This window comes from Filicampus tigris, chromosome 21 (assembly GCF_054856515.1).
Source record: "Filicampus tigris isolate MCC_2025a chromosome 21, RoL_Ftig_1.0, whole genome shotgun sequence".
In the NCBI taxonomy this organism is placed as follows: Eukaryota; Metazoa; Chordata; class Actinopteri; order Syngnathiformes; family Syngnathidae; genus Filicampus; species Filicampus tigris.
In genome coordinates this window covers 6,163,348-6,183,148 of record NC_141237.1, presented here as the reverse complement: position 1 = coordinate 6,183,148, position 19,801 = coordinate 6,163,348, and the positions used below count along the sequence as shown (strand labels likewise).

Sequence of the window (19,801 nt, the reverse complement as noted above, 5' to 3'; positions counted from 1 at the left end):
TGACAGCGACTCTGCAGTTGTTGTTTTTATAAAAAAAAAAAAAGTATTTTTCTTAAAAAGACGGCAGCTTACAGTCCTGCGTAAAGATGAAAAAGACTTTTTTTTGTAAGAGTTCAAAATGTGTTCATTTCACAAATTAAATTGAATTTTCTGAAAAATGGATGGCCGCCCTGAGGTATAGGTACGCATCAACCTGACGCGTCTGCGGCCGCCCGGCTCGCCCACACCGGTGGTGGAAGTAATCCCTCCGAGTCGAGGCTTGTCATTTCCCCGTTTGGTGCGAGTGGGTGGGTTGCCGTCTGTTTGCCGATCCTGCCCGGGCCGGCGTTGTGCCGAAAACAGCACCCCCTCTTGGACCTGGCCATGGGTCAAGAATTAATTGTGATAGAGTGAACTCTAGTGGACGTTAGGTTTACAGACATTCGTCTATTTTCTAAGTTATTTTCAAAGGCTTTATTGCTCTTTACAAAATTCAGTACGGTATACTGTTTTATAGGTATTTACAAAACGCTAATAGGAAGAAATGGCATCTATACAGTAGTAAAGGGTGGTCATCGATTCCCGACAAAGTTCCATTCCCGGATTCTACGTAGGTCTGAACTTGCGCTGAAGTAGCAGTAAAGTCATAATTTTGTAAGTATTTGTGTGGAAATTACTTGTAAACCATACATGTAAAACAAATGGCAAGCAGTAAACCGACAATCTTGTGTAAAACAAAATGCTGTGGTCATTATAGCATATGCCATACACACGAGGCAAAAATATTTATTCAAATGTAATTAAAAATGTGTCTTGTTTGGTTGTAACATGTTCTTCCCTCTACCTACTTGTACGGTCATATGCGTTCATTCATTGTAACATTTTCTTCCCTCTACCGAATTGTACGTTCATTTCAATTGTGCGTTCATTCCGCATAATATTTAATGCTGTGTGATGCTACTTCGCCACCTAGTGGCAATTTATGTTACGGCTTAACCTAAAACTTGAATCTACGGTATAATTTTTGTAAGGAGCCCCATATGTAAAAAAACCCAATGTGCGGCCACAGAGTAGCTGTGGCTCGTACTGGACAGTGGAGTGAGCAAACTTGGAACACCTTCTCTAGAAATAGTGAGGATAGTGCCCCGGCAAAGATGATGGAAAAGGATAATTGGATTTTATTTTAGGCTGGGGATGAGCTACAAAAACATGATGAAAAACGTGACGTTATAGGCTATTGGGGAGAATTGACACTTACTTTAAGGATATCACATCTTGCAGTTTCTATTAAGGGCCGCTCCATTTGCTTACACAGACGTCCAAGTTGTTAATGGGAATGATCATGCAACCACAGATGAATATTTTGTGTGCATATAATACCAGTTTTGTGGCCCAAAATTAGTACAGTGGTACCTTGACTTTCAGGTGTCTCAACTACCAAGTTTTTCTGATTTAATGATCGTCACTTGGTCCCATTTTTTTTTTTCCAGGCTTTGTGTCGAGAGCCAAAATTTGAGGTACAAGCAAGTTTCATTTATGTCGCTGCTTGACTGATACGGACTAAAAATGTGTTTTTAGCTGTTTATTGAACAGTTGAGCACCCAAATCCAGAAAAAAAAAAAAAAAAAAAAAAAAAAAAACACTTACAAGGAGCTGAACTTGCATGACTTGCATGCTCAACCCTCAACCGGACTCTAGGTGTGGATGTCACTCCCTAGGCCATGCCTCTTAAAGGCAAACATCCAACACACGCACATTATAGTACATACAGTAATTATACTTTATAAAAGCAAATTTGTTTACATTCATGTTTTTCACAATACTGTGCTATTTTTATTTTTTCAAAACCATGTAACAAAAATGTGTGCTTTTAGAGGCTGTAATGGACTAATGGCATTTTAATGAACTTAAATAGGAAAGATTTCTTTGCTAAACAACTAAACTGAATTATGAACTTGGATTTAATTCACAAGTCAATGTACAACTGTATTTTCATGGCCCAAATTTTTAGAACCTATCATTGTACTGTAATTTTTTTCTTCCATGGCACATCTGGGGCTCTGATAAACACAATAAAAAAATTAAATCATGTACTCTTTAAAAACGATTGAAATTTAAGGCTTGATCAGTGAAAGACTTCAAGTTCTGAGGAATAGCATTGAGCTGGAATGTTACCAGTTAGAAGTATAGCAAGTCGGACAGCGCGGCAGGCAAGTGCGTCATCAGCTGCACTCGGATCCACCAGTGCGGCTCCATTGAGTTGTACCTGGTGTACGGACGTTTGGACATAATTGCGTCCGCGATGTCGTCCAGCACGGGACTCACGTCCTTCTGTCCGCCGCTGCGCTGTGAGCGCATCAACGTCATGATCTGATCAAAGCGGGCTTTCCCGTAATCCTCCCTGACGTCCCGCGAGGCCTCGGCCCACAATTTGTTGGCAGTGTTGGCCAAGACGTCACGGCTCAGGATGCCGGCGCCATTCCCTGGCTCGATGACGGACACCTTGACGCCCCAGGACTTCATCTCGTAGCGGAGGCAGTCGGAGAATGCTTCCACGCCATACTTGGACACACAGACAGGCGAATGAGCGATATTGCCCACCCGGCCGTACAAGCCGGACACGTTGACCACGCGGCCTGTGAGAGAAATGCAGCAATGAACAAGAAATGCGTGCCACTGGAGGGACCACTTTTAGACTTTCTTGTGGATGAAAGCTTAATTCAAAATTCAAATTCCATCCGTGACCTAAGTGAGGATAAGCGGAAGAGTAGCTGGATGGACACTTTCTGTAATTCTGACTGCTCCTGTGTTAGGGTAGGTTAGTGAGGGATGACAAATTTGTGTTATGTGTTGTGTTATGTAAGAACAGAACTCCGCTCTAAACCTCTTTTGAATGGCACCTTCTAACAGTTCCATTGCTCAACTGACAAACTGCGAACTTGGTCAAAGAGTGACATGCGACTAGTTTGGAACAAGATGCCTCGTAGTTTTCTCATCCCAATCATGTACTGGGAATAGCTGAAAAACAATACAGTTAAGCCAGTTACAGAAAATATTTGTATGAAAAAAATATTTGTATGTAAAACAATCAAATGAAAAACACTAAATACAGCGGTTTCAATGGATACCATCTGCAACCTCAAAACCTTCTAAGTCGGTACAGCCAACCCAAGAGCCCCCTGTTCTAGTCCAAACACACAATGTCAACTTTGTTCCAAATTAAATACAGTGGTAAATCCTTGGGGTCCAAAGCTGAGCTGTCTTAAGAGAATTACTTGGGCCAAGAATGTGGCCTGCAACTTCACAAGTGAGTCACTCGTTGGCGTCTTCATGACAGCGAGCCGCGAAGAACAGTCCGAACGTGATGTGTATATTCCAAACCGCAGGAAAGCAAAAGCCTCTTACACGCAGAGGTCAGAATTGTGATGAAAAATACAGCTCTCATCTGCCATTTATACAAAGAACTCTTGAGTTCTGCAATAGATTTGTTGCCCCCACCTTTGGCCCGGCGAATGAGAGGCAGAAGCGCTTTGGTGACCCGGATTGTGCCCCACAGGTTGATCTCAGAAACCTCTTTGTAGGCTTCCATTGAGGTGAACTCCACTCCTCCGAACGTAGACACCCCGGCGTTGTTGACCAGCGCCCATAGACCTGGATGGTGGACCCGGACACAAAAAGTTACGAGACAAAGCAAAGGCGTCCGTTGACTCCGATTGTTCTACCTTTCTCCGAGTCCTCCAGGTTGTCTCGGACAAACCGGGCGGCGCTGTTCACTTGCTCGTTGTTGCACACGTCCAGCTGGACCACCTTCATGCGCTCTGAGTGGAACTCCTCCAGGACCTTGGCACCCTCTCCACATTTATCCTGCAAAGAAACTATCCTCCATCTTGTAGCCCGTCATGTCAAAACACCACACGCTCACTGCCCCACTTGGCCACAATACAGGGGCTGTAGGAATCAAATTATGTTGTAAACTGTCGACCCTCTGTACTGTCTTTTGAACGGCATGAAAAAAAATCCTCATTTTGAAACCATTATCTTGTCTTAAAATCTTACTTTGAACAACAAAAACCTTCCATGAAACACGGATCTTGACCCTATTTTGATGCTATGATTTAAGAGTTCTTCCCTGAAGCTTTTATACAAATGTATGCAGATTGGGTTACTGAGATTCTAAAAATGCACTTCCCCAACCCTATGCAGTTGAGCGCCACACTCACCTTAAGCAGGCATCCTGCAAAGACGGTGAAGCCAAGTTTGTGCAGATGTTGGGCGAGAGCCAGACCAAAGTCGCTGTCACAAGCTGTAATAAACACCGCTTTGCCCGTCGCCTGCACCAAACAAAACACCGATGTAGTAGTGTTGTACTCGATCCCTTGAGGCACCGGTTCTCAAACTGGACTCCCTCAACCACAGCTTGGAGGTCCATAAAATAATAATTGCATACAATGCACCAATAAAACAAACCAATTAGTCTTTTCTATTTTATATATAGTGTGACTATATATAAAACACCAATTACTTGACACCAATTACGAATTTGCCAGGGGTTTGGCGTGATCTTAGGGTGTTACAGAGAGCAGAAAAATATGCACAGAGCTGCAAATAGGTGAGTTTTCAGCACCGGATAGGGTGCACAGAGAAGAACGTTATGTAGGCTCCAGAGTAAATGCTGTAATATTGTTATGATAAAATGTATTTTGAAATGTATTTGTTAAAATATATCATTTCTTCCCTTGTTAAACTTTGGACTTCAATACCATAGTAAAACTTTATTGCGGACAAAAAAAAAAACGTGCCCCAAGGAGCCACTCCGTATCCAGAATATGTTGCTCGTGGTGCGTTCATGGCCCCGCTAGTTACCTTTACCAGTCCTCTGGGGATCCGAGGTGTCGCGATGTACAGGACGAAAAGCAAATAGGAGACCACGACGCACTCGCTCACGCTCGCCTCTGGCACACCCAGCAATCCCGTGGCGGCGTTCAGCAGGGCCGGCAGGCCAAAGCCCAGTGACACGGTCACCAAGACGGAGAAAGAGACAAGAAGGCACACTCGGAACCTGGGAAGCGGCGCCATCTTAACCGAATGGTGCCTTTACGTTCCGGGACACGCCTCTCAGACGACAACGTTAATAAGACAGACTTGTTCGAGTATCGTTATAAAATAACAGTTTTATTCACATGTTCGTTGCTTGTGAAGTGTCAATACAGGCACTAAGATACATTTGCGAGGATTCGAGAAACTATAGCCAGCGAAAACGGAAGTACATGTGAGTGGATCATCTTCGCGCGAGGTTCATTTTTGCTATTTCGCCCAGTGTAATATTGAAACTAGAGCTCTTAACGTTATTTTCATGGGTATTATTTTAATATGCATATAACGGGGACCCTGCGAAATTTAAATTGATGTTGTTCGTCGGAATTCCGTCTCATCTTAAGAGAACCTACAATTAATTTCAATGGTAAGGTTTGAATTCAAAAGTCATCGTCACTCTTATCCAGTAGATGGCGTTTCGTGCCTCCTCTGGAAGTGCAAGACGCACTTGCTTCTGGACCCCCCAAAAAGCCATCCAATCCCAGGCCCTCATCTTCTTCGTCTTCATCACTCTCGCTCTCCTCTGACTGAAAGGTACAATTACACACAGCTTGTCAACTTCAATACATGCCCAGGGTATATTTAAAAGGGAAAAGGAATGCCCAGTCCAAGTCAATTTAGAATCGTCTTGATAATAATCATCTATCTATTTATCCCATCTGATTTTGGGGCAAAAAGCAGGTGACACTCAGGATGGTGCCCAGTCACTTGGGCACATTCACATTCATAGCAATGGACAATTTGGTGTCCACAATCAACCTAACATGTATATTTTTGGAATGTGGGATCAAGATGTGAGTACATGGAGCAAACATTTTAAATATTTCTATAGATTTACCTCATCACTGTCACCACCAAGCATGTTCCCAATGGTTGTTCCTAAGTGAAACAAAACAAATAAATCACAATATGATGTAGACGTTGGCAGTCATAATCTGTGTGATGGACTATGCCTTTTGAGGCTCTTTCATTTGATGACGATGAACTGAAAATGTAAAATGGTGGCAATGTTTTGTTCTCTTGTGAAACTGGAGTGTTATCTGAAAACTAACAACTGGCGTCTGGAACATTTTTTTGGTTTACCTGTCACAATGTCGTTTAGAGGGAGTCTTGGATTAGACGTTTGACACTCATCAGTGTCTCCATCTAGGCCTTTGTCTTCAACAGTGTCCTCTTCATTAACTACAATACACACAAACGCATTATTGAGTGCCACAAGTTAACAGTAGCACATGGTCAATTTGAGCTATGCAAGTTTTGAAGCTGTGTTTGTCTCACTTGGACTCATAGAATCCCCGTAATTTTCCTTCAATTGCTGCTTCATCCTCTTTAGATTGTTTTCCCCCTGCAGGTGTACAGAGACACATAGTCCAACCAAGTGAATAGGCTAGTACGGTATATACTATAGACCGGTACTCCTCTAATTTTAAACAGCAACAACAACTTTAACTTTAATATCCTTTCTACATGTGATTCAGGGATTGTTCCATTTAATGTTTCATTCAACCAAAAACAGTAGAAAAAACGTCTCTTTTACATTCAGGCACCTCAAACATCTTCTCTTGTCTGATCTGTTTTTCCTGCTGACACTCAAGGTAATAAAAGTTTGCAAAGTTTTCCACTTGCAACTTGTATTGCTCCTCCAGCTTCTCCTCAATCTTCTCATACTCATCCATGAATAATGGCCTGAGATTGAAAAAGGAGCATTAAGTCATTGCTTCACAAAAAAAAGACACCACATCATTGAGAATAATTATACTGTTCAAACAAAAGGTTGAAGTCTTCCTAGTTTCTCTATGTGGCAGAATTTCTCCATTGTCGTCATATTTATCTCCATGTTTTTCGGTCTTTGTAAAATTGTAAACTAACCTGACACTTTGCAGTGTCTGGAGTCTTCTCTGATTCATCTCTAACTGCCAGTGTTTCTTTTCTTTCTTGGCATCCAGACTGGCAACATCAGAAACAACATTCCTCATCATGATTTTGGTCTTTTCCACATTTTCCTGAAAGGACAAATATTTTAGGCTACGATACAAAGGAAATGATTAAACAAGATAAAGATGTCAGTTTCTAGACACAAACCAAGACCTCCTTGATGGCGTGTCTCAAGGCCTTTTCTGTCTCACTGATCTCCAGAGGTCTTGCAATGGCAGCTGTTCTCAATTTCTTCAGGAAAAAACACCAAAAAACAAAAGTCTCACCATAATTTCACAGAGAACTCGAGATGTCAATTCAAGAACCTCTGTCGGCGAATATTTTATCCCACCCTTAGGTCCACCTCCTTTCCTAATAAATCATACAGAGACGCTCCTTTTGACGTGGCCTCTGACGCCAGCTGCCGAGCTGCTTTCAGATCTGAAATCTGGAAAAATACGGAGATGATACACCCACTCAGGACATTCAAAATAGTTCAAATCTATGGAACCGTTGCATCCATGCCGCAAAGAATTAATGCAGTTCGAAGAGTCCAATTTAATAGCGATTCAATTCAAGGTTCAACTATACTGTATACACTTTCCTCTCCTCTTTAAACCTTTGCAGGCTCTCATTGAGGCAGACTACCTCCCCATGAAAAAAAAACCAAACACTCACTCGAGTTCCCAGTTCAAACTTGAATTTGGTGTTTTCTTCCTCCACTCTGTCCTCCAGGGCCATCTGCTTGGTCTTCATTGCATTGTACAGCACCGAAGTGATCTTTAACATCTCTTTCACCGCATAACCGTCAGCTTGGTAAAGGCGCTTGGTGTTCATTTTGATGTGAGCTTTAGTTGCCTGCTCCATGAAGAGATGCATATTTGTTGATAGGAAAAAAGACTTACTTGTGTTCTTTTGGGAATTTAATTAAGACGTTACCATGAACTGAGCCACAGTCTTGATGAGGAATATTCTGTCTGACTCTGTATTCATGTCAGTGGCAATTTCCATCTGGGGTTCATAACTGGATTAGAGAGGAGAAAGGGGTACATTGTTGTTTATCATCATATGCATACCAGGGGATGTGTGCAATGACGACAATCATTTAGATAGAATAAGAAAAGATAACCTTCATTAGTCCCACAGTGGGGAAATTTGCATCGTGTCAGCAGCAGTATTGAAACCAGGAAATTTAAATATTTATAAAGACCATTATATTACTTAGCCAAATATTGACATTGCCACGTTGTACAAATGTGTTTAAGAATCATTAAATAAAAATCCTTATTTTTTTTTAAACATACCATTTAGCAAGCCATATTAGGATTTCTGCAACGAGCGTAAAGTTGGGCGTTCGGAAGTTTTCCACAGATATCAAGCGAGGGAAGCCCAAAGCCCTCATCATTTCTGTAAAATCTATCAAAGAAATAATTTCAGCAGTCAGGTTGAAATGAACGCCATATATCAGTGAGGCATATAGGTCTGTGTACTTACTTTGCAAGTCTCTGAAAGACATCCTGCGAATCGGCACTAAATGACGAAGCTTATTAATTAAGGCTGCGATAGTAAAAACAATTGTAAAACAAGAATCTTTAGGAAAAGGCACACATCTATTCATTCATTTTTTTTTTTTTTTTTTAATACGGCACGCTTCACGATCAATTTCTAAGCGTACAAAGACGTGTTGCGCTTTGGCTTTGTGATCGTTTTTTTTTTTTTTATAAACCTGTCAATTCCCTTCCCTTACTACGTAGTACAAGACATGTACGACACAGCGACGGCAAAGCCTTTGTTTACGTTCTCGTTGCGGCCAACAGATCCGTCACACCCACAACGTAAAGCGTTTCCTAGACGACAAAAAAACAAAACAAATTCATAGTGTGAAGTAGTAACATAGCGTAGTTAGCCGTATCATATTTAAATGCACTGTATTAACGAGGGCAATACGTATTTGGGATACAAGTCGTACAAAAAAATCTACAGTACATATTTACAATTTAAATAATTTATTGTCAAGATTAATGCTGAAAATGACATAAAAAAATCCTCAAATGCGATCTAGTTTGAATATACAGTAAACAACTTTTAATCTAAAAAAAAATGCAACTGTATCTTGAATGAATTCTCATATTACAATTTCACTCTTGTGAAAATGTGCAAAATTGTGCAATTTTTTCAGAAATATACAATTTTATTCTTAAATACTGTTAATGACTTATATACCCAATGATAAGCAAAAGTAACAGCAAAAAAAAGCTGATTGAAGTGGTCATGGAAAAGCCATTCGTATGTATCTTGTTTAAATGGTACATAAACGTACAGTAGTAACAAACGAGTGCAATGATTGTGTGTTTACCTGGTACTCTACAGGTCATACAAACATTAACTAAGGACGTTTTATTCAAAACAATTACTATAAGTAGGTCATAACTGTGGATACTACTGTTAAAATAAACACACTTTAAGCAAATTTCAATTTTAAAACGCTTTTTTATTATTTTTATTAATAATATTTCCGGATGAAAGATATTGTCACACATCCTGGTCATGTAAAATGTTGAAATATACAGCATAGCATGTCTATGCTCACGAGGCTTCCAGAAGTGCTGTAAACATTCCATCCATTTAGTTTGACAGAACTTGTGAAAATGCTCAGGTGACTCTTTTTTTTTTTTTTTTTATTAAAAAGGCAAAAATGTAACTGTACAGGTAAATGCTATATGTCGTGTTCAAAACGTAGTTGGAAAGGCTTTGTTCAACTTTTAATGCAATAACCTATGGCAGCACGTGGCAAGCAAAATAATTGTCAGAACATAAACCATTTAACTCTGCTATCTATGAAGAGAGGTGGCGAAAGGCGGGTAGAAAATATACTGGTGCGACTCACTGAATTGCAAGAAAAGTTCATTTATTCAAGTAGCTTGATTGAAAAAAGTGAAACTTGTATAAATGCAATACACATGGCGTGAACAATTTCATTATTCAATATTTTGATGATTACATTGAACGAAAACCTCAAAATTCACAATCTCAAGAAATGACAATACAGTATGACAATCCCCTGCATATTCGCAGTTCACGTTTCACAAATAATTCACGTTTGTTTTTCCTATGGAACCTATCCCCAGCTAATGACTAAAAAGTGAATCCATTTGCATGTTTGTGTCATTTCTGAAATGCTCTAAGATGCTTCAAGAGGGTGCCAAAATGGAACCTGTTGTCTAGCAAGTGTGTTTAATATGAGGCATCTTGACTGAGAGACACGCTTTGTATGACGCGTAGGAGCTGAGTTTAGCCTGGGTTGTTACAGAGAGTCTACACCGAATGTAAAATTGTGGTGCATTTTTTTCTGATTGAAATCATCTGTACGACATTTATTTTTAAGGTTATGTATGATGAGTTTGAAATGTATGAAACGGTTTTGACATAGTTTGTAGTAAATTTAACTACTAATATAGGCAATCATAAACATTTTGGGGGGGCGTCACAGCTGGGTTCAGTCCCTATTACCATAGATTCTCTACACACGGTGAAATAGTTCATGATTATTTGTTATCGTTTTAATTTTAAGGATACTAGCTACAACCAACATTCACCAACTCAAGAACTTAGAATATTACATAAGAAACAATCTAAATGGTATTTATTAGCGGAATTGGGTAGGAATGGGCCATAGTAATTTACTACTTGCAGACGCTAAGGATCCCACCCCGCCACATATAGCGAAACTCTTCAAGTAATTGATGCCTCCCTTTGAAAAGGGTTCTAGTTGCCTGTAGTTGCCCTATCATAGTGGCAAAGCATTACTTTGTCCAAATTGAAGCTCCTCAATTCATTCCAATAGATTTTCTTAGCGACAAGATGGAAATGCTGGGAGTTCACTGTACATAAGTTTCACTTTTTGAATCCAACTTGTGAAATAAATGAACTCTTCTGGTGCACATGTATGTCTGTTGTGGCAGTGCATCCCTCGAATCCCCTCCCCCCCTCATTTGAGGAAAGTATCAAGCTTCCGCTTGATATTGTCAAAGGAGTCCGTCCCCATGTAGTCCGCCTGCCCTTGCTCCCATTTCTGCTTGCGCTCCTCTGAAGATGGCTGCTGCTGCTGCGGTGTCGATAGGTGGACCGCTGCGGCCACGGACGCCAGGCTCTCCTCCATGGCCTGAGGAAACCAGGGGGAAAAAAAAAACATGAGTCCAAACTAAAAGACTTTGTTAAAAAAAAGAAAAAAAATCAGCACAAATTAATGCCGCAGAAGCTCTGTTGTGAAGTCACAGCGAAGCCAACAAGCTTGTGTTGAGCTTCTTCCATACCTGTGCACGCCCAAAAGTAACCATGTCACTGTAGGGGAACTTTACGGGAAAGGAAGGGGCATCATCCACCACCAGAAATACATAACAACAATCATATTTATATCATCTGTCACGACTTTAAAAAAAAAGCATATCACAATTCATAAATGCGGACGGTGTAGTTACCTCCTCGATGCATTCCGAGTGGAAGGGCTGGTCTCCGTAATGCTCCTGTAGCATAGGCACCACGCTGGTGGAGTACAAGGCCCACCAGTCCAGGAGGAAGGAGGGGTGCGCGCCGCCGGATATCCCTTTGGTTTGGGCGTCCAAGCCGTGGCTCCAAGGTTTGGTCTTCCCCAGGAAGTGAACCACCTTGGCGTTGCTACCATAGCTGAAATTAGACCAGGTGGAGTCAATGTAGATTATGCTCTGAAAAGATATAACTTTTTTATTTATTTTATTATTAGTAGAAGTATTATTATGACTTCTATCTTGACAAAATATTGAAAAAACATTGATCTGAAGTATAACACTTTTTTCCCCCTAAAATGCATTTCTAAAAATAACACTTTATTCTCGGAATATTACAACTTTAATCTTCAAAATATCTTTAAAAAAAATATGTCTGTCAAATACTTGGACTTTTTACCTCAAATGACAATTTGCCCTCAACTATATGAATTTATTCCTCCAAAATATATATGGCTATTTTCCCCCTCATGAATGTACGACTGAAACAAAACCGGTGTCTTGTGGAGTCGGGAGAATATGTATTGACGTCGCTGTTGTATGAGCACATTTCCCCAGGATTGTGAGGCTTGTTCATTGGCCAGAGCGCTGCCAAAGCTGACAAGTGGCGACAGGTAAAAACACATTCATCATTCCTGCTACGACGGGTGAAAATACGTTCGTCATTTCTACTGCGTTGCCAAGAAAAAACAAAACCTAGAGCTTGTCAATAAGGTTTACGTCTAAAGGGGGAGCTTCCACGGCCACAAGGACAGAAGAGTGGGCGCACAATGACCTGGCTGAGTGGTAAACATAAAGGTCTTTAAATAAACGGCTCTATTTGGGGATTTGCTATCAGCTGTTGGGGCGGAAACCCTATCCGGAGTTGCAGGCGTCCCACTACTCATCTTGTTCTGAACTCCATGTCAGCATGTGATTACGAGCGCGTGATTTGCTTGCGCGTCGTCACATCTTACGCAGACTCTTTGCCGTAGTAGGATTTTACATCTTCCTACACCGCAACTTTAAAAAGCTAGTGCCCCATGCCTCTCCTCCCCGTTGCCCACTCCAAGTATTCAAGGCCCCCCTCACCAATATGTCAGCAAACGGGTGAGACACTTACTGCTTGAAGGCCGGTAGGTACGTATAAATGGCGATGCTGCTGAGGTTGTAGATGAAGGGGAGGTGTTTCGAAATGTCAGCCGTGGCCCAGTCGCTGAAGAAGCCGTTCAGAACCCCTTGGTCTCCCCCTGAAACAGAAGGGAGGCAACCATCAAAAGGATAGTATTAGCTCCAATTTACTGGAGGGACTTGTCTTTGGATCGGACTGGACTGATCCACAATTTGAATTCTATTTAGATTCCAGAGGGATGTAACATTAAAAGTAGTGTACCAAAAGCAATTGGGGGTTCAGTGGTTCAGTTGACTGCCTTACAAAATGAAGGGAAACCAAGTCTGGTTTTCTGTGATGGGCAGAGATAGGACCAAGGTTAGTTTAGCTTGGGTGGAAGTCATGTGCACTAGGTTAGGAATTAGTCGGCGACTTCACACCCTTCATGGAAAAATAGTTTTGACCGGAAAAAAAGTGGTCACCTCCCTCGTGGATTGCCAAAAGTACTGAAGGTGTGTGTCACCAGACCTCAGGGTTCAAAATGAAAGTGTTGAGAACCTCGTAGCTGTCGACCAGTATCTTAGATTATATTCAACATATGATTGTGATGTAAAGAAGGTAATGGAGAAGTGTTGTGATGTGGCATCTTGAATGGGCGGTAGTCAGTCCAGTTTTGGTGAGTACTAGTAAACCATTGTTGACTAGTAGACAAGACTTCAGAACTCCTGCTGACTTGAGTGCAGGCAGTGTGGGTTCAGTTTCCACTCGGTGACTACAGTAAGGAAATGTGAGCGTGAATGGTTGTTATGGGAAGGTTGTTAAAAACAATGTTTGGAAAAACACTTCTAGGCCATAAATATAAAACATTGAAATGAAAAACGGAAAGTACGCCAGTAACTGAGTGTGCCTTGTGCCACGTAAAAAAATATATAATGTTGCTGCGCAAACTTGCAAAATTTCCATTTTTACTACGTTGTCTCATATAAATGTAGCATAGACTTTCTAATATGCAGTTACGTGTATACGGCTAGTTTTCACAGTTGCTGGCCAGAGCTTACAGTATGTGTCACATGAGCATTACAGTTGACACCCAACCTTCTTCCTCACCGTGGCAAATATCAAAGATCAATGTGTTGCTATAAATAGGGAGGCTTGCTTACTTTCGGCTCGCTATAAATTTATTTAAATGGGGGGTTTGCTTGCTGTTGGCACAATGACCTCCCTGTCAAAATATGTGCAATAATCAGAAGCCTATGGAAGGATTCCTTGGGCGCTGGCATCAGAATTGTCAAACATCATCATACTGTAAAGCTTGTGAACATCGCAGTTTTGAGCGGAATAACTGGAGTTCTTGGAAGCTACATTTCTGTCCAAGTGAGTGATCAAACTCCAAACTTTTTGTCAGTTTCCACCCGCTCCTGAGGGCAACATTGCTTAGCAGGCAGCGTGCGGAGCCTTTATCAGAGGTTTTTTTTTTGTCTCTTGCGTCTCGAAAATGACAAACAATCAGCCCAAAGTGAAAACATCCGAGCGGGCGCACCCTGGATTTTTGATTAGTTTTTACCATTCTTCACGGTTTAATTGCATCTACGATGTTTCATGACTCATTTTCCTTCATAAAAAAAAACAAAACACATTTACACTCAAAGCATCTGTTAAATGCCAACGGGGGTGCGTTGCACACTTTTAAAGATTATAATGGCTATAATGTCTTCTTTTGTTAATTGCCCCTTACTCCATTATAGTAGCGATTATACAACTTCCCGTAGTGAAATATTCTGCAAATAATGCTTGTAAGTCATCAAGCGAGGAAGGTAGTTAGCTCCGGCGTCTTAATTGACTTCCGTTGCTTTAGAAAAGTTTGAAGCGCATCGTTTCATCCCCCATTTGGTTTATGGCGATGATACCTAGTGCAGTTTACCGCTTCCTTTTTTTCGACAAAATGACATTATCCCTCAAGGGATGGAAATAATTCAGGTAACGCACCGTCACCGCTTTGTTGATATTCACAGTCAACTTGAAGCGCACGGCTGATGAACTATTCTCTTCATTAACGTTCCTTTCTAAGTCTGTACATGATGTCTTGGCCAGCCACTAAGGCCTACTCACAGCTGATTCGGCTTACATAAATGCAAAGTGGGAGAGAGTTTAAGATGCGGTTTGGTTCACGTGCTTGTTTCTTATTCTGATTTAGTAGATTCCATACGGAAGTTAATTTTTTCCATGATTCTATTCAAAGTGCTTTTTTTTTTTTTAGAAAGTAATATAATAGGATATTCTGTAACTAAGAATGATAGTATCACGATACATGCTGATAATAGAACTAAATTGAAGTAATGAATATCAACAAAGGCCCAATTATCGGATGTCTCAAAGATTATCCTGTGCAATTAGCCTAACATTTCCTACCCGATCTGCTTGAACGGTTTAGGTTGACAATCGTAAATGTTAAACCTGTTCAATATCTACAATTGTAAATCCTCAATAAGTTTGGCTAAGCCACGGACTTGAGACAATAACAAGTTAGGAGGCTTTACCATTAGAGCGGTACGAACACCATTTTTCTCCACGTCACGTGTTGGGTCCCTCACATAATAAGAATCATTTATGTTAAAATCTATTTTTGAATGACAAGGGGATTTCTGGTATGTAGTCCGGCCAAGTGGGTGGTGTCCTGCCAATTCATTGCCGTATATCATTGTCTGTTTGGAGCCAGGCATGCAGCGTTAAGATGCATTGGATTCCATCGCTATCTCAGTTATTTTTTTTTTTAAATATCATTCATAATCTGTAGAGTGATGGAAAGCTTAAGTGTCAACCTGGCTAAAAGGTCAAAGCAGGTTCCACTCATACCTTAGTCTACATAAAAACACCCTGTTGAAGAACAGCTTTAACGTTTTTGTGCACTGACGGCGTAAACAAGGTATTCAGCCTCCAGGTGCTGATCCCTGTAGTAAACCGACACAAGATCAAACTCATAAGTCAACTTTAGGCTTCGAAACAAGAGACAACGAACCCAAGTGTGGTGTGATGTCTGCTTCGTTCAAGCAGTCCTTGCTACCGTAAAAAAAAAAAAAAAAAAAATTGCATTGGCTTGGTTCTGTATATGCATGGTCAAACACCCCTACTTTTATACACTTAACCCCCCTCAAATCCCAAAATATAAACACGCTAGTAATTTAATTTTTTTCTTTACTTGCGCAAGATGTGTGTGTTGGCTTACCGTCAAAGCTGCCGTGTTCTGTGCAGTACTGAAGGAGTTTGTCATAAGTCTCCACAGATGGACGAAAAACAAACACGCCAGAGTTGAAGCAGTCAGGCCAGCCAGGATCGGGGGCAGCTGACAGTTCTTCTCTGTCAAAGAGCTCGTCTATATTCGTAAGCACCTGGGACGTATACAAACGGGCGGAAAAACGTGCTCACGCACCTTTTTTGATTTGGTGCGGTTATTTGACATGCTCTCGTGGTCTCACCAGAGTGTCTGCATCCATGAAGACACACTTAGAGTAATGTGTGAGGGTCCAGCAGTGGAGTTTAGTGAAGGTGACGCCCAATTCGGGCCTCCTCAACAGCGCCAGGTGGGCCGCGTCGCCGCTGTCTAGCACGTCGACCAGCCGAACCTCATCGAAGATCCTCCTCAGCACGGACCTAACGGTTTTTGAAGCGTCAAACAACAACACGGGACTGCCGGTTGGATGGGAATGGGGCTTCCTTACTGGCAAGGTTCCGACACCTGGGGCCCGATGAGGGCTGCCAGCTTTTTGGAGGTTTTGTGGCGGCGCAAGGACTGGCCCAGAACCATGGCTCCCTTGGCATAGCTGTCATTGGTAGCCAATGTCACAAAAGCTTGGTCTGTAGAGGAGGAAGAGATGCACGTTTTTTTACTCTTCTAATTCCCAGAGCAATGGGCGACATTTAGAGGTGATTTAAATCCCTACATTCTACCAACTTTGTTTTTGCCAACAGTAATGAATTTAAATGTTGAAATGTGTTGCAAGCTGCGAGGAGACGTGTTTGGCCAGGCCTCCATTCACCCACACTCCCTTTTCTATGGGTGCATTCAGCTAAACTTTAAGGGAGACATTATGATTTTCTTTTTTTTTGCCCCAACTTTTAAAACAGTTCTCTTGTGTTTTCATAACACTCTTTTGTCAAAATACCCCAAGGATCAAGAAGTGTATTGATAATTTAAAAACAACTTGCAAAGTAAAAACCAATACAAAAAGCAGCATTTACGAGGATATAAAATACATTTAAATCTAATCTCAGCAACGGCTCGCTCACAGGCATTTTTCAGAAATGGGCAGATAAAAGGTGTACGTTCAATTTCAGAGGCCGAACAATTTGGGTACACAATATTAAATCTTTTTTCCATAATAGCTTCTTTAAAAAAAGAGAGATGGACAGTTACAGTTGATGTGTTTGAGCCATATGTTTTCTCGATGAATTTGACATTGTGTTGAGTGACGAGTTATGGTTATGTCATCATAGAGTGATATTAACATCACAAAGCATAGTACTAAATAGCAATGCCACTTGGTAAAGATGATATGAAAACAATGTCAGATATGTCGTTGTTGTAGTTGTGGTTCGGATTGTTTTTCAGGGTCGTCACAGCGAGCCATGCACATGGTTTGGCACAGTTTTTAATGCCAGATGCCCTTCCTGACGCAACCCACCCATTTTATATCCCGGCTTAGGACCAGCTGAGGCTGGGTAAAACAATAGCAGACATCACTAAACATTAATAATTCATACTGCTGACCAGCATCCACCCTGTTCACCAGGGATGCCACTTGCCGATGGCGTCCCCTACCTTTGCCAGGACTGTTTTGTTTGACGCAAGTGATGTCATCATATAGCAACACAAGCTAATACAAAAATACACAGTACTGTAATTCACAGAAATGTCCTCATATATTGCTGCAAATATTTGTGGAATTGGATTAAAGGAGGGTTAGATTAAATTGAAGATTACTCATTAACACTGCCTGACTCCATGGATGTTGTCCTCCATGTTCAGTTGTCACGGCGACCAGCTGTTCATGTTGCAACAACAAGTTAACAGGCTAACACAAAAAAATGCTGTATTAAACTGAAATTTTATCACTTGTCGCAGTAAGTGTACATTAAGGCAATATAACGTTGGCTATAGACAATAATTGCTGAAGATAATTCATTGTGTAACTCATATTAGTATCGGACACAGGTTATGACGTCATATAACTCAAGCAATATTTAATTGAGTTTTTGTCACTTGCGCCCTTTTTTTTGGTAAAAATGTGATTAAAGGAACAGAAAGATTAATTCGTAATCCATAAACCACTGTTTTGTTAGCAATTTTGTCTGACATGAGTTAAGTCATAGTGGAACTCAAGTTAACCGGAAAATACACTGAATATAATGTCACTTGTTGCCTTAATGTTAATGATGCAAAATAAAGTATTGCTTTATAATGTTAGACATTAGATTATACTGAACATTAATAAATCGTTTGACGTCACTGCACCGTGCTGTGACGTCGGCACGATAACGTCACCTTTTCTATACATTGCACAATGTACCTACATTATCATTTAACCGAAAAGAGATCACTTAAAAGCCCTACGCACATGAGTTCGACGTTGAAGTGACGACACATTGCCATTTCCACGACATGTAAAGCTCGCGCGACGTCACTCCGTTGACATTTTTGCGTGTTTAAGTTACCGCTTTTCCACGTTACACTAGAAGGCGCAGGTCTCGCCTCTTTGGCATTATCGCGGTATTTGGAGGAAAAGTCGCGTTCCGTCAGCTCATACCTGCCATGACTGAAGGAAGAAAGTCCAAGCTACGTCGTCGTAGCTTCGTGGACGCGACCACGACACCCACGCACGCACACACACGCGCACACACAGTCAAGGCAACTTTAGCGTGGGAACGAAAAGGAGCGACTAAAGTATACTGAGGTGCATTTATAGCAGCGGGACAGTGGTCGGCGTCATGTGACTGGGGGGCTGTGTCCTGTCCACACAGACACTTGCTCCCTGCATGAGCGGATACGCACACAAACACGCACTCTCTACAGGCCTTTAGGGGTGGAAGGGGTGTGTGTGCGCGGACACATAAGCCATTATTATGCTGTCGTAGTTCTATATGATACATAATAATGTTCACTTTGGCCTGAGATATTATAGAAAAGAAGGGAGGATGGAATAAGTATTTCCTGTTCGTCCTTCCTTCTTTCCCACCATGGCTTAAAGCTATGATTTGAAACCCTTAGTACAGCTCTGACCCCAGCTAAAAACTCTAACTTGAAACCTGAACCCTGGCTAGGCAAGATATTATACTTTAATTCCCTACCCCTTGTTTGAAACCCTAATCCCGTCTTGAAACCTTACTTTGGAAGTCCAAACGCTCCATGAAACCCACGTATTTGGCTTGCACCCCTATCAGAATACGCAAGCAATTTGTCTCCAGTCTTTGGAGCGTCTCTATAGTACTACAGCAAAACAAACACGATAACAAATTACACATTTAGGACAATACAAGTTTTCTAAATACAGAGTAATAAAGCAATATAAAGTGACCAATGGTGTGGTAACAACAGTAATGGAAAAAGATAAGAGTGACAGATAAAATGAAATAATACACTCAGGCAGGAAAGCCTTGCTCAATGCCACTTTAACTTGGAGTTCATCTTGGAGACTTTAATTGTAAATTGTTGCAGATTGGAATGTGTGTAGTGCACAGTGTTGTGAAAATATTTGAGGAATGTTGCAATGTTGAAGGAGGACATTTCAAGCAACCGTGTCAAATAAATGTGTATGATACCTATATGTGATGCTCTAGCGTCATCTTGTGGACAGTGAGCAATACAGCGATTCATTAGTCAGCGTTTCACAACCTTAATCGCGCTAAAGCACATTGGCCTACTGTATTTTACGTTAGAAAAGAACATCTCGGCAAATCACCCATCAAAAATATCACAAAAAGCATAAATACTGAAATATAATGATGTAATTACTTGAGTGTGAAATTGGGCCTGCTTAGTTGAGCACGCTTTATGTTTATGTTTTATTTTATTTATCATTCAGTTGCGTGAATGGCAACCGGATGAGAGATGACAAGGATACAATTTTCGTCGTTGTATGAATAATAATTTTCAGACCAATTCATTATACATACATTTAGTAGTACAATT

At 41.1% G+C, this 19,801-nt stretch overlaps 3 protein-coding genes and 1 long non-coding RNA gene across 9 annotated transcripts in view; 1 reads left to right on the top strand and 3 right to left on the bottom strand.

Annotated features, from left to right (window-relative positions):
- Positions 1-19,801, top strand: part of LOC147127347 (uncharacterized) — a 42,607-nt gene that overhangs the window by 2,164 nt on the left and 20,642 nt on the right. The window contains exon 3 of one of the 3 annotated variants that reach the window (XR_015084280.1): positions 5,484-5,607. The exons of 1 other annotated variant lie outside the window; for it this stretch is intronic. This is a non-coding gene — a long non-coding RNA (uncharacterized LOC147127347). Of the gene's footprint in view, positions 1-5,480; positions 5,608-19,801 lie in introns of all 3 variants that reach the window. One more of the 3 variants, XR_015084279.1, reaches the window with a different exon arrangement.
- On the bottom strand, positions 1,655-5,088 carry bdh1 (3-hydroxybutyrate dehydrogenase, type 1). The gene is made up of 5 exons (XM_086020894.1): positions 4,843-5,088; positions 4,200-4,310; positions 3,702-3,843; positions 3,478-3,630; positions 1,655-2,615 (listed from the first exon to the last, which is right to left on the bottom strand). The coding sequence occupies exons 1-5, from the start codon at positions 5,053-5,055 to the stop codon at positions 2,158-2,160; spliced, it is 1,077 nt and encodes a 358-aa protein (XP_085877020.1). The 5' UTR covers positions 5,056-5,088; the 3' UTR covers positions 1,655-2,157.
- On the bottom strand, positions 5,453-8,688 carry LOC147127351 (clusterin-associated protein 1-like). Of its 3 annotated transcripts, none has more exons than XM_086020890.1 (12): positions 8,482-8,688; positions 8,292-8,403; positions 7,927-8,011; positions 7,666-7,848; positions 7,340-7,435; positions 7,162-7,239; positions 6,943-7,076; positions 6,621-6,759; positions 6,352-6,418; positions 6,157-6,255; positions 5,912-5,952; positions 5,453-5,600 (listed from the first exon to the last, which is right to left on the bottom strand). In XM_086020890.1, exons 1-12 carry the CDS (start codon positions 8,603-8,605, stop codon positions 5,454-5,456), a joined length of 1,305 nt encoding a protein of 434 aa, XP_085877016.1. In that variant the 5' UTR covers positions 8,606-8,688; the 3' UTR covers position 5,453. The 3 variants fall into 3 exon arrangements, with proteins under 3 accessions (XP_085877016.1, XP_085877013.1, XP_085877014.1); XM_086020887.1 differs by having other exon boundaries at positions 7,156-7,239; positions 8,482-8,686; XM_086020888.1 differs by having other exon boundaries at positions 7,156-7,239; positions 7,666-7,845; positions 8,482-8,682.
- gyg1b (glycogenin 1b) lies at positions 9,875-18,583 on the bottom strand. Of its 2 annotated transcripts, XM_086021554.1 has the most exons (8): positions 18,420-18,583; positions 16,335-16,470; positions 16,092-16,266; positions 15,842-16,004; positions 12,631-12,757; positions 11,467-11,670; positions 11,301-11,373; positions 9,875-11,149 (listed from the first exon to the last, which is right to left on the bottom strand). In XM_086021554.1, the coding sequence occupies exons 1-8, from the start codon at positions 18,424-18,426 to the stop codon at positions 10,976-10,978; spliced, it is 1,059 nt and encodes a 352-aa protein (XP_085877680.1). In that variant the 5' UTR covers positions 18,427-18,583; the 3' UTR covers positions 9,875-10,975. The 2 variants fall into 2 exon arrangements, with proteins under 2 accessions (XP_085877680.1, XP_085877681.1); XM_086021555.1 differs by lacking the exon at positions 11,301-11,373 and having other exon boundaries at positions 11,466-11,670.

What these genes read in the sequence shown, in the direction of transcription:
- bdh1 (XM_086020894.1), bottom strand. Translation starts at nt 5,055, where the DNA reads ATGGCGCCGCTTCCCAGGTTCCGAGTGTGCCTTCTTGTCTCTTTCTCC. An exon ending in TCCCCAGAGGACTGGTAAAG is followed by an intron (nt 4,311 to 4,842) that starts GTAACTAGCGGG and finishes TGTTTGGTGCAG; the next exon opens with GCGACGGGCAAAGCGGTGTT. An exon ending in CCTGGAGGACTCGGAGAAAG is followed by an intron (nt 3,631 to 3,701) that starts GTAGAACAATCG and finishes TCCACCATCCAG; the next exon opens with GTCTATGGGCGCTGGTCAAC.
- LOC147127351 (XM_086020887.1), bottom strand. Translation starts at nt 8,605, where the DNA reads ATGAATAGATGTGTGCCTTTTCCTAAAGATTCTTGTTTTACAATTGTT. An exon ending in CGGGGATTCTATGAGTCCAA is followed by an intron (nt 6,256 to 6,351) that starts GTGAGACAAACA and finishes TGTGTATTGTAG; the next exon opens with TTAATGAAGAGGACACTGTT. An exon ending in TCTAAACGACATTGTGACAG is followed by an intron (nt 5,953 to 6,156) that starts GTAAACCAAAAA and finishes TGTTTCACTTAG; the next exon opens with GAACAACCATTGGGAACATG.
- gyg1b (XM_086021554.1), bottom strand. An exon ending in CACTCGGAATGCATCGAGGA is followed by an intron (nt 11,374 to 11,466) that starts GGTAACTACACC and finishes TTATGTATTTCT; the next exon opens with GGTGGTGGATGATGCCCCTT. An exon ending in TTACTTTTGGGCGTGCACAG is followed by an intron (nt 11,150 to 11,300) that starts GTATGGAAGAAG and finishes TGGTTTCCTCAG; the next exon opens with GCCATGGAGGAGAGCCTGGC.